Here is a 13362-nt window from a genome sequence, read left to right on the forward strand (position 1 = left end):
CATCAGCTGCCCGTAGAATGCATTAAATATTCCCTGCTCCCTAGTGAATTAGGTTGTGCCTGCATGTTCTCCCTGCCTGCACCTGCCTGGGAGGCAGGGATGGCTGGTGGCATTCCCGGGCTCTTGTGTGGCTACCAGGGGGTGCTCCAGAGCAGTGAGTGCAAGGAATCATTTCCTGCTCTTTCCAGCGAGGCTGGAATTATCCTCCCAGTTCTCCTCTTGGTTACCACCAGAGGGTAGAGCCAGACTTGTGTCTCCTGCTCAGCAGGAAGATCCACTCACTCCCCACCAGCCAGGCCACCCCTCACGGTGATTTGTGTAGCTTGGGGAACAAGTCCTGGAGATGATCCCGACTGATAGATGTGCTGCAGGTCGGGCCCAAAGTGGGTTACGCAGACAATTGGCAGGTGTGGTGTCTCTGCTGGGATTATTAAGAAACTGGGCTTTGTTTGCCTTGCCCTGCGCTGTTTCTAAAGCAGAACCAGACTTGACAGTCGTCATTGCTTGCACACCACTGATTTTCTCTAATTTGTAGGTGGCTTAATTATTTATAAGAGAGGGAGTCGCATACTTTTCAACAGTTGAGCAGGTTGGGTGGGTTGGTGTGTGCTCCGTGTCCTGGTTAGGCGAGGAGCCCGTGGTGTAACTGCCCCTGCTCCGCCAGGCAGCTCCTCGTGCTCAGCTCTGCTGACACCAAAATGCCTGTGCAGGTGGCAAACCAAGCTCATTAATTACTTCGTTTGTATCAGATTTTTGGAAATGGTGTGCCTTGGATATTTTTCTTCCTTCAAGGCAGGAAGTTTAAGCTGGGTCCTCTAATGGGGATTTGCCCTTTTTGCTGCTTTTTTTCCTCATGATTTGCTTTTATGCATCATGAACATTTCTTTTTTAGTATGACCCCTGTAAGCTGCAGGTTTACAGTGTTTTTCTGAAGGAGTGACTTTGCTGTACATGCCTGACTGTAGCTTGTGCTGGATGAAAATATTTTTTCTGCTTTCCTAAAAGCCAGCATTGGTTAAAGTGCTCCTTTATTTGCTTTGGGAAAAAATAAACCCTATTACAATAAAAAGTTTTAGAGCTTTGGACTTGGGGATGCTTTTGCATGTTTTGACTCATAAATAAATAACTAACACTTCTTGTCTTCTCCACACTTAAGATAAAAACCTCAGACACTGGATTTCCTGCTGTGTTAAATATCTGAAGAGTTTGGCTGTTACCTGTTTACTTCTGTAAAATTTATTTTCCAAACAGCTGTTAAACTTCTGTGACACAGAGAAATACCCGATATATCACTTTTAGAAATGCCAGGAACCTGCTCCGAGGTTGTCTCTGACCCCCAGTGCACCTCAGTGGGTTCAGAAAGAAAATTCTTTCCTTTCAGACATTTGGCATTTTTAGCTGTGTTTATTCTTAAACCGGTGGGTAGCCTATTTTATTGATCAAAAGTCATGTAAATATTATGGCCCTTTAAAATAAGTTTAGTTATAAATTCAAATTAATAATTATTGATTAATTAGCTATGGTGTCTCTTGGACAATTTTTACTTCCCCTAAAAACTCGTATCAATAAAATAAAATCCCTTAATCCACATCTCAGCTGATTTACAGCTGTTGCCACAATGATTTTATTACAAAATGTGTTTTATAAATCCCCATAGTAGGAGTAGATGTTCTGTGTTGAAAATGGTTTGTTATTTAAGTTTTAGTGAAACTGCTGTAGGGAGACAGTGTCTGCTTCACTTTTTTGTTCAGAAAATTATAGAAATGGTTGTGAAATGGAATCTGCCGAGGTTGCTGTTCTAAGCTGATTCATAGGTTTGCAAGGAAAAGCATTTTTAAAAAATACTGTGCAATATTTTCAATTTTTTCTCAATTCCTGCTTGTGTGTTGGTTGATTCCTTCCCACATCTGTGTCAGAGGTGGCACCTTCCAGTTATGTCGTTCCTGAGGAGTCAGGACTTAAGGGTGTAAAAACATGTGGAGAAGCTTGGAGAAAGGGGCCAGAATTTAGGAACTGCAGACTGAAAATGGTGTTCTGAGGATTCACTTCACCTCCCCAGCAGTGTGCAGGGAGCACACATCCAAAGGTGTTTGTCCAGGAGCATTCCTGAGGATCTGTTAAACGGCTGTCTCTTTACATTATCACTGCTTGAAGAATTACATTGTGCTTTGTTTGAATATGCTTGAATATAATAACAATAATTTAGAGGCAGCCTGTGTGTGCCTTAAAAACAGTGTTTGCTGTTAAGTCAAAAAGGAGGCAGAAAGGAGGAGTTGTGAGGATTCAGGGATGCTGCTGTGTCTCCAGTATCCACAGCAAAGTGTGTGGAGAAACCAGTGATGGGGTTTTAAAGCAGAGCACAGGAACAAAGTGATGAAATAAATGAGTTTCTGCATGTTTCAACAAAGGGAAATTTTAGAGAAGCTCTAGATTTGTTTGGCCAAAGATTTACAGGTCCTCTGACGTATTTTTTAGAGTTTTTGGTACAAGCAGAGTTTTGTTGTGTGTCAGTGAGAAGTTTTTGTATTGTTTTTAACACTGACTTCATATATTGCTAAAAGCTGTGCCAATTTATACATTTAAAGTGATTTTTATTTCTGTTGGCCGGGCTTGAAGTCATTCTCCTGCATTACTGCTTTGTAAATATCATTTTTAAGAGATCCCTCACTCTTGCCTGCATTAAAATCTCAAATACTTTAATATAGAATATCCAATTCCCATATATAGCTTGTATTGGAGCTGATCAGCAGCGCTAATTTGGGATCCTGAAATGCAATTTAGTAACAAAGCAAACCAGGCTGGGTACACAGCCCCAAGGTGTTTTTCTTGCCCGTGTTGCTGGCAGCCACGCCTGCAGCGCGGGAGGCATGTGTGTGTGTTTGGTATGTGTGAGAAAGTACCTCTTTTGAGGGGAAGTCTGTTCTTGTTTAACTCCCAGGCATATTTATTGAGGAGGATTTTGCTTCTGGTGAGTGCCAGAGCGAGGACAAACAAGTGCCTGGCCAGAGTTTTGGTACGTGAGGAGCTGAGGAAGCTTTTAATGTGTAACCTGTCAGGTGTTAATAGTCCCTTTGTCTCGCTGCAGTGCTGGGGCTTAATCCCACTGGGATATTTCATTGCAGATAAAATTCTCCGGGCACAGGAATTGCAATTGGGCTGCTCTAGGTGTATTTGCAGGTGTCTGTAGGTGGTTTAGTCTCTCACAGGCTGTGGTTGCACCACACTGAGCTGCTGTGACCCAGCACTTGAGCCCGATGGGTCAGGGGCCTGAGCTGGCCCAAAACTGGTGGTCTGTTTCTTTTCTCATTTTTTATTCCAGTTTTGGGTTCCCCCCCCGCCCCCCCTCCATTATCTTGAGTGTTTTTTGGCCCCCTCAGTCCCCTGAGCAGTTACCAAGAGCTGCACCCTGAGACACCTCCTTTTATGCCATTTAAATCAGCAAACACTTACATTATTGTAAGAACATTAAAAATATTTTAGAGCTAAATGCTTGATATATTGTGTTATAGAATCTCTGTATTCTCATGTCTGTGTTCCCTATTTTCATTGTAGGCACAGCTGTTTAAACATGGCAAGAGAGAAGACTGTTTACCATATGGTAAGTTTGTAATAAGCTGGCTTCAGTTTTTCAAGCCATCGCAGTAGAAAAGGGAAAGGAAGATTGACCTGGTGACAAGTGGTGCTGTAAGGAGTGAAATCCACGGGGTAGTGATAAAGCTGGGAAAATGAGGGGAGCAAGAGCAGGAATGACTGTGAGGGAGGAGCAGATGCCACCAGGGAGTGTTGTGTTGGAACAGCACATCACAGGATTTGGCAGGTGATCACACTGGCCATTGCTGTCATACAGGAGCTGAACACAGAACACAGAAACTGTTAGATGTGGAAAATATTTGTTTGAAATTCAGTTGAGCATAAATTGCTTTTGTACATACTACTGCTGGAAGTTTTGCAGAGACTCTTCAAGTTTAATATAAGCACAAAATATGAGAAAACTCAAGTTTTAAGAACCAACTGTGTACAGGATGCAGCTGGAATCATGCTGGGATGATATTGGAGTAAGAGAAGTTTTTTAGTGAAAAGAGATTATATTAGTGCAATTAGAGCTAGACAGGAAGCCAGAAAGAGAAAAAGAGCATGGAGGTTTCTGAATAGTGTAGCTGCACTTATGTTTGAATTATGTTTGTCTTGGGGTGAATCTTGAAATATGATCAGAACTGTCTGCAGTGTGATCTTGGGCCTTACTGATGGCAGTGAAGGGAGGCAGGGAAAGATGGTGGCTGATTCCAAAACACTTCAAAAGACTTCTCAGTTTTGTGGAACTTACGGGGTTTGTGCTGTTCGCAGGAACCAAGCTGGGATATAAACTCACTTTAGAGTGTATGGGATTTCATTCATGGAATTATTTTGGCCCTGAGAAGAAGCTTTTTATTTCTGGTGCTGGAAAATCTCATTCTCCCAGTTCCTAAAGCTGAGATGCAGACACTTCCTTAAAAATGCCTGAGAGATGGGTAGTGATGGAGATAAGATAGTGAAGACAAAGAGCATAGAATGACACAGGCGCAAATACTGGGAATGCCATTGCACAGGAATAGCAGAATCCATTGGGGAGGCTCCCAGAGAAGCAGAAAAATAAACAGGTTGGGAAAATGACAAAAAATAACGGAATTTAGAAAATACCACTGTATAGCACAATAATCTTAATCAGTATGGAAGGAGCATATTGAGCTCACAGCGTTAACCCTGCTGGTAAAATCAGAAGCTTTGGCTCATGGGATAGAAAGACTAGTAAGTAGTTGTGAGTCTGGTAATAAGAGAAAAATCAGAAGCATATCAATGAGTGAATTTACCCTAGAAAATCTAGAATGCTCACAGCTGAGAAGCAGATACTGAGGTGGGAACTGTTCAGGATAGGAAAATGTGAGAGACAAAAAATATCTAAGATTTTTAATTATAGCAGATCTGAGGATGAAATGGGGAAAAAAAAATAGGCAAATGTCAAAGCAAGATCCTGTTTGAAGTCACTTTCGACACAGAAGCTGAATTAAAAACAAACACTAGCCCTGGAGTAATTTACATGGGTCTGTAGATATTTTAGTGATTCAAGAGCTGGCAGGACTTGGAAGAGGCCTTTATTTATGTATTCTTAATTTATTTTCTGTCTGTGAATGATGATGTTTCTGCAACCTCTTCCTCGTAAATTATCAATCTCTTGGGCTTTTCTAACTGCAAAAAATCCAGGTTGCTAGAAGATACTGAAGTAATAATAACAACAATGCCTTGTTGTCTGCATGGATTGTTTCATTCATATTTCAGTACATCAAGACGCATCACCAGTCTTTTTAAAGACTTGAGGAGATTTTTAAGTCGTGTCTTACAATGTCTCAGACTTTGAAATAATTGCGTTTTCTTTGATCTCTTTGTGTTTTGAAACCCCTGACGAGAGACTGGGGAAGGAGGTTGCAGGGTATTTGGCTGCTGTGATTCTATCTGTGCAGTGCTGTTGGAGGCACGGTGGCTCTTTCAGAGCCTGAGTCATTAGTCTCTATTAGCTAATGGTCAACTTCTGAAGCATTATTTTCACCCTAATGAAACTGCAAAAGGGCTTTTTTATTTGTAACAGCCATAGCTTCCTTGTGAAAATTTTGAATCCTGGAACTTTATCCTCATTAACCCAAGATTCTCCTTTCTCTGTGTTTTTTTTACTTGCTGGACAAATAACTTTGTTACCTTTGATGTGCCCAAATGAGAGGTTTTGTGGCTGATTGTTTACACATCCACAGTGTTTCTCATGTCTAAATATTTCTGGACATCCATCATCATAAAAATTTCTGTGTCAGGATTTGGTGCTGCCTGAAAATACTAAATGAGGAAAGGGAAAGCTTCCTCAGTGTGTAGGAAATTTTCTGAATAAACGAGTTACATTTTCTAGTTTCTGGTTCTGTTAGATCACTGCAAATTCTTAGACCCTGAATTGGATGTGTTGCTTCCAGTGAGACTCAGGCATAAACACTGAGAATGTAGATTAGAATTCTCATAATCAGAAGTAATCCTTAGAGCCATCTTCCCTGTTTGAGCACTGAAGGATACTGCCTCTATTTGACCAGTGTCATCTACTACAAATAGATAACCAGGCATTTGTATTTCAGTAATGCCTTTAAAAATCTCCAAAAAAAAAAACATTCAAAGCTTTAAAATGTTCATACGAAGATGTTTTTAACAGCAGTTTTTCTGGTGTGCTTGTTTTCTTTTACAGCTGCTACTGTTCTCGAGTGTCTTGACAACTGCAAGCTGTCAGAAAGCAATCAGATGGTTCTGCGCAAGCTGGGCATGAAACTGGTCCAGAGGCTTGGACTGACATTTGTGAAACCAAAAGTAGCAAAGTGGAGGTCAGTTTAAAGCTGGAAAGTTTAAGAAAAAAAAAAAAAGGAAAATCTAAAAGCACAAAACCCACTATGAATACATAAATCCATACATTTGCCTTCTGCCCCTCTTAACCTTCCCTGGAAGGAAAAGAAATCTCTGTGGGAATGAACATATCCTTTATTTGCATTATTTGGAAAAAGGAGGATTCTTCCACTGCGTTTAGTTTCCTGTGTTATTTTTCAGTTTTGGTACATAAGTGAGTGCTGGGCCAAGCCAGATCTGACTTTGCACATTGCACAAGCAGAAGCCTGTTCCTATATAATGCATAACTCAGTAAATATGGGAAGGTGGCAACCTTTGTTCCTGGAGCTGATTTAGTACAATTTTGTAAGAGTGAACATAACTTTTTCCATTACCTGGTCCTACCCTGATTCGATAGAAAGTTCACAGGGGAAAAGTGGTTTGCAATCCTGCTCTGGTTTTGCATATTAGTCAGGTTTTGGTGTCTGGTTTTACCTACTGCCAGAGGGCAAACTCTTTTTTAGATTTCTCGCACTGATATTTTAAAATTGCAGGCTCCCTTGGTGACTATTTTTATTGTATTTATTTTACCAGCTTTTGAGAACATCCTTAGGCATAGAAAATTCTTTTTAGGTGGAGAATGTACCTTGCCCGATGGCAAAAGTCAGTTTAGCATGTAAAGTCTATCTTTTGTAAGACTGCATCTATACCACGGGCTAAATATTTGAGTACAGCTTGGTCAGAAAGTACTAAGCTGGCTTTGAGATTTAAAAAGCAATTTTTAATAAGATGATTTTATTAATTTTTTTTCTAGTTTTTGGAGAGACTTTTGGGGCATGGGAATTTTGTCTGTCTTTGTTGTTAGCAGTGGAAAATAGGTTATAGTGAAACAGGGAAGGGAGGGATAATGAAAAGGAACTATTTGAATAGTCTGGCTCTTCTCACCTTGGAAAATAGACAACTGGGTCAGGAGGAAGGAGAATGGGATATTTCTCCCTTTCCTTCAGAGCAGTCACTAAATAACTGGAGTGCTGTGCCCTGGGAGGTGTGGGAAGGTGGCAGACAGATTTAGAGGCAGTGTGTGCCTGTTTGCAGCTGGAAGTTAAATCAAAGAAATCACTGAAGTGTGTGTTTGCTGTGCAGGTACCAGCGTGGCTGTCGGTCTCTGGCTGCCAACCTGCAGGCTCAGGGTGCTGCTGTGCAGACCCAAAAGAGAGAAGTTGCTGCTGCTGAAGCTGATGATGATGAGGAATATGACATTCCAGGAGAGATTGAAAATGTTGTAGGTGTGTTAAATCTGGATAGAAATCGTTGCAATGCTGCAAATTAAACATATGTTAGAAAATTATCTGCTTGGGGCTAAAAAAGTGATGTGGGTATCTGTGCTAGTGTGAACAGCTGGAAAGACTCTAAAACTTCTGTGCAGCTGATTAAAATAGATGGTACTTTGTCAAATGGTTTGGATTTCAGCATCTCAATCAGGAACTCAATACTGGAGGAGTTGTGGAGTTGTGGAGTTGCCCATGGAGGTATGAACATACTGGAATATGTTTTACCAGTTTTATCCAGTTATATAAAGGAGATGCCCTGAACCTTTCACAAATGGAGGAGTGAATTAAAATTTCTAATGAACAGACAACAAAGAAAAACGTCACATGAAAGCTAAAGAATTATGGTTTAATTTTTAGACTGTGGTAGTATCAAAAGGACAGCATTTGCTTCTTAATACAGTTGTACAGCATGTCCTCTGCTAGCTGGCTGGTGGATATTCTGTAAATAAATAGGCAAAAATTGCATCAGAAGACTTTTATAACTGAATAATCTAATGAAGCTCTGCAAAAAGCACCATGACCTCCATTTTGAATGTTTTACAGCACTTAAAATTTCAATCTCTTTTCATAAACAGTTCTGACATATTTCTTGGTTTTTTAGTTTCAAGTTGTATTGTGTGACAAATAGAATAAGTCTAGATACAAAGATTGTTATACCAAGAGGCAAATTAATTTTGACCATCTTAAGAAATTTTTCTATTGTTAAATAAGATTAATCTTTTTTTTTTCTTTCTTTTTTTTTTTTTAATTAAAATTATTTGCAGAACAATTGTTGGTTGGCCTGAAAGACAAAGACACCATTGTCAGGTGGTCTGCAGCCAAAGGGTAGGTTTGTTACAGTTACTCTGCTAAGTTGTAAACAAAATAGAAATACAGTGTAATCCATGACTGATGATTTGGGTGTATTGCCAATATTTACTGTTACTGCACATGGTTTTAGCACAGCCTGTGGTGGGTGGGTGCACAGACACATTTATCTCTTTTTCTCATGAAAAATTGGGCTGGTTTTCAGGGAATTTCAGGTGGATTTGGAAATAGATGTTCTGGATTAGATAAGATTTGAAGGGTGCAAAGAAACATTTCTTGAAAATGCTTTTTTCTTTTTCTCTTTTGAAATGCAGTTCTGTGGGAGGTTCGCTGCTGTTTAGGGTTTTTGTTTAAGTTTAAGATTTTTGTTTAAGGGTGTCAGGGCAATTAGGGGGCATCTTGAACTCAGGAAGATTACAGTAACTAATTTTTTTCTTATAATTTGGCAAGCAACTGTAATACTAATGATCCATTATATGCTTTTTTTTTCCCCTTCTTCTTCTGTAGAATTGGTAGAATAACTGGAAGACTTCCAAAAGAATTAGCAGATGATGTGATTGGGTCTCTGTTGGACTGTTTTAGGTAAAAATCTTATTTCATACTTTACACACATCTAAAACATATCTGCTTGTGGAACAGGGAGACACAGTTAGGAAGAAAGATCTAAAAATCTGTAAATTTTCTTGCTGTCCTTCTCTCAGATTTCAAAATGTTTGAAGGCACAGATGGGCTAAGGTATTCAATAAAGAAATAATTTCTGTTCCATCTTCTTGACCCCATACTAAGGTAATGTGCAAGGACTGAAGTTGAACTTAGGAAAGATAAAAAAAATTCTCATTAACTTGGTACTTTAGAGATTCCTGGTGTGCCCAAGGCTCATGTCTTGAATTTAGCATCCATCCTTAGAAGCTCAGTAGAACTGGAAATGATGTTCTGAGGTTCACCAGAGGTGAGAAACAATCTCTGTGTGCGGGGAGGCTGAAACATGTAGGGAGAATGAGGAATAAATAGGGTAAAATAGAGATTTATGCACTTGGGAATGGTGTGGATGTGGTTGCCCTCTAGATTTTGTGTTATTAGAAGCAGGCTCGAGCATCAGGTTAGAATAAAGACTTAGAATAGGCTTAGAATAAAGACAGAGTGGTGTTATTCACACAGTTAAACTGTAAAAACTTCTCACCATAGAACCTCGTAGATACTGAGAATATTCACCTGAACAAATGTGTTGTTCTTGTCTGCAAGCTTTTCCATGATCTGCCAGAGTTTGGGAGTGTTTTGGAGAGTGTTGCAATGTGCTGGTTCTTAGACTCTGGCTAAGGGACTCTTGGCTGTGTCAGAGAGGATTTGGGACTGATGGAAACCCTGGCTGGGGCACACAGAGCTGTGGGATGTTCTTTTGCTGCACTTCAGTGCTGGATGTCATGGCTTTCCATTCGGGTAGAGCATGTAAAGGACAAAATCATTAAACAATTATCACGTGCTTTTGTTTAATACCAAATTGCTCATCACGCCTGCTACCTGAAATCTAAACAGTGGTTTAGAGTCAGCCAGTAACAAAAAGAGTTTCTTTATTGGCGAGAAATGCTGGTCATGTGCAGTTTGTCACTCAGGTGTCCATAGTATTAAAGAGCATCTTCACATTGGTTGTGAGTACAAATAAAGGATGCCAGCTCAAAGGGTAACAACATTAGAAAAAAAGAAGGTATAAAGTCTGAAAGACTTCCAAGGAAAGTATCCACTTAGATGATCCGTCCACTGTGTTACTGTGATTAATTTAAGAGGTGCTGCTGATCTCAATTATCCCTGGAGCTTCAAAGACCTGTACTCAGTGTGTTTTCTTTCCTTGTTTTTCAAGTCATAGGGATGAGTAATTCACCTAGTAATTGAGTGACCTGCTTTCTTCAGAAACACCTGGGAACAAATGTAGGCAAGGACAGAGAGAACCTCGTTTGGACTGTTTGCACTAAATGTCTAGTGACCAAAATAGGAATCAATCAGTTGCTCATCAGATACACTCTGTTATACCTCTTGGGATAAGAAGGAAGGATTTGTTATATGTGGACATATCAAAAGACAAGAGTTGGGGAAGAAATAAGTGATGATTTTTCACAGTGTGGTGAGATTTGTCAGCACAGTTCCACTGGGTGTGAGCCTTGTGTTATTCAACATACACATAAAGAATCCTGGAAAAAAGGGAAATGAGGGGCTGAGGAAACCAGCTGATATTTAAAGTTGATTTAATGTAGTGACAGCTAAAAGTGACAGAAAAAAAAGTGTTACAGAAACCCAAGTGGAGTAACACATCTGTAAATGTCATATAAGATATAATGTCTAATGCATGCAAACTGATGTACATGGGGCAAAATGCTGCTCACTGTCAGTCCCCTGGAAGCCACTGATCTGTCAGAGTGTGTCAGGGGAGTGCTCAGCAGCTGGCAGGGAAAACAAGACAAATGTAATCTTGGAAATTATTAGGAAAGGAAGAGAGAAAACTAAATCACTGGAAAGTGGTTCAGCTGATGGGGCTTTTTACAAGTGAGGAGGAGAAGTGGAGGATGTGATTTGCTGTGTGTCCACTGTAAATGGGGCAGAAGGAGGGAGAGCGAGTGGCTGTTGACAATTCACTCTCTCCCTGCTGCCAGAGCAGGGGAGCAGCAGGAAGTGCATTTCCACACAATTATAATTAACCAGTGGAAGTCATTGCCACGGGATGTTATGGGAGCCAAAAGTGTAAAGGGAGTTCAAAAAGGGATTATACAAATTAATGGAAGGCAGTCCCTTCAGAGGTTATTAAATAATGAATCCGGCTCCAGCCTCTGGTTGAGCTGTCTCTGTGCTGCCAATTGCCAAAGCCAGGAGGGCAAGAAGGGGATGCCCCTTCCTGCTTTTCTTTGCCTGAGCACCTGCTCTCAGGCCATGTCAGACATGGTGTTAGGAGAGATGAAGCTTTGATAAGACCTAGCCTGGCTGTCCAGCATTTTATTCTTGGATTCCTACTCCTAGTGTAGCACAAAATGAACTCTGTTCAGATTTAATCCTGCAGCATGCCACCTTTCCTCTTTTCACTCCATCATCTGCCAGCCCACTAAAAATTATTTACCATTTGGGGCTTTTTTGCTGTGTTCACTGTAAGTTTCTCTGACTTATGTTTTCTAAAGGTGGATAAAAACCGCTGTTTGCTTACTTCATAAACTCTTATAATGGGTTTGCCAGGAATTGCCATTTGAACCTCTTTTGCAAGTTAAGAGCTGCATTTGACACTAAACTCATAAGTTATTTTGGGGATATTCTGTAAATCTGCATCTTTTGCTCATGTACTAGGAAGTTGTTTTCCTTTTCTGTACGAGTTTCAGGTATTGAAATTTTTGTATCGAGTTACATTTATAGTCATAAATGAGTTTTTTGCTTATTTAATCATGTTTCTAGCAGTATTTATGTTGCATAAATGGGAAGGAAAACACGTTCAACTTGTCATTCTTCTCTTTTACAAGTCCAGTGGCATCAATAACACAATAAGAACATGCTGGTTTGGATTAGGGGTCTTTTATAGTGTTTGATATTCACCATAAGACATGGAAATGCTTAGAGGGAGGGCCAGTTTTAACCAAACTTCTTGTTCTGACATTAGTTTCCAGGAAACAGACAATGCATGGCACGGTGGGTGCCTGGCCCTGGCTGAGCTGGGCAGGAGAGGATTGCTGCTCCCTTCCCGAATTTCAGATGGTGAGTTGGACTTGCTGAATGTAAGTCCATGAAATAACAATTTATGTTATTAGGCACCAAATGTGTGGCAATGGGCTGGGATTTGCTGATGTGTGTGTGCTGGGTGATGACTGAAGTACTGAGTTCTGCAGTAAAACATTCGCCCATGGGGATATTTAAGTACTTCTGTCTAAAGCATTGGCTTGGGCGTGCCTTTTTTTATACTTAATAAATATTTCTTTCCAAAATGGAATTAATTTCTTGGGGTTTTCTTCTTTCTTCTTCCCTCCCATGTTTCTTTGTACAGTTGTATAAAACAATTCTGCATGTCTCCATATTGTGTCAGTGTCATTATTTAAGCAGAATATATTAAATAATTGATGACTAACTTGCACTTTAAAGCCAGTAGCTTCTGCTGTTTGTTTATGGTTAAGTTTCAAAGGCCAGTTTCATGTAATTTATACATGAATTGTTTATGTTTTAAATGGGTTTTTGAAATAGCAGGATGGAAAGAAAAAGAACAGGGCAAAGGAATTGTTTCTTTGTATGTTCTGTAGTTATCAACATACATTGAATTACAGAGATATTAATGTAATTTTGGTCAATGCCATACACAGTGGGAATGACAAAAGCACAGTGTAACAGTTGACATCCAGCCTTGGGTGCTTTTACAGCAGTGGCTCGTTCTAGATGGTTCTTTGGATCCCATCTAGTGCTCCTGTGTTGAACAGAGAAGTTGAACACTAAATTTAAAAAATGTTTCAAAGCTGGTGTTTCACACTAGTAAGTCAGGATGCTAAATCTTTCCTAGTTTGAAGATGTGCTGTAAAATGTGACATTTAATGCAGTTTATTATTCTGTCTCCATGGAAAGTTTGTGTCCATTATAGCATGTGATGCATGTGAGAAAGTTTGTGCAGTGAGCCTTCAGTTGGTTTCCCTTTTTTCGTTACTTTTGCTCTTACATGGTAAAGGTGAAACAGTTAAAAACCTTCCAGCTCACAGCTGGGGAATCATGAAAGGGAAATCCTTCAAAGGTAAGTCTGTACTTCAGTTCTGACAGAACTAAAACTGTACCACCTCTGTCAAGGAGTCTGGATAACCTCACATAATAGATTTTTATTTAGTTTGAAGAAGAC

At 39.9% G+C, this 13362-nt stretch overlaps 1 protein-coding gene across 1 annotated transcript in view; it reads left to right on the forward strand.

The window, feature by feature from the left end:
• Window positions 1-13362, forward strand: part of TBCD (tubulin folding cofactor D) — a 114773-nt gene that overhangs the window by 13556 nt on the left and 87855 nt on the right. The window contains exons 8-13 of the mRNA XM_066332116.1: window positions 3553-3598; window positions 6254-6386; window positions 7528-7670; window positions 8480-8540; window positions 9030-9104; window positions 12151-12245. Of these exons, the coding sequence (XP_066188213.1) occupies window positions 3553-3598; window positions 6254-6386; window positions 7528-7670; window positions 8480-8540; window positions 9030-9104; window positions 12151-12245 (553 nt within the window). The remainder of the gene's footprint in view (window positions 1-3552; window positions 3599-6253; window positions 6387-7527; window positions 7671-8479; window positions 8541-9029; window positions 9105-12150; window positions 12246-13362) is intronic.

The sequence above is a fragment of the Sylvia atricapilla genome, chromosome 18 (genome assembly GCF_009819655.1).
Source record: "Sylvia atricapilla isolate bSylAtr1 chromosome 18, bSylAtr1.pri, whole genome shotgun sequence".
Taxonomy (NCBI): domain Eukaryota; kingdom Metazoa; phylum Chordata; class Aves; order Passeriformes; family Sylviidae; genus Sylvia; species Sylvia atricapilla.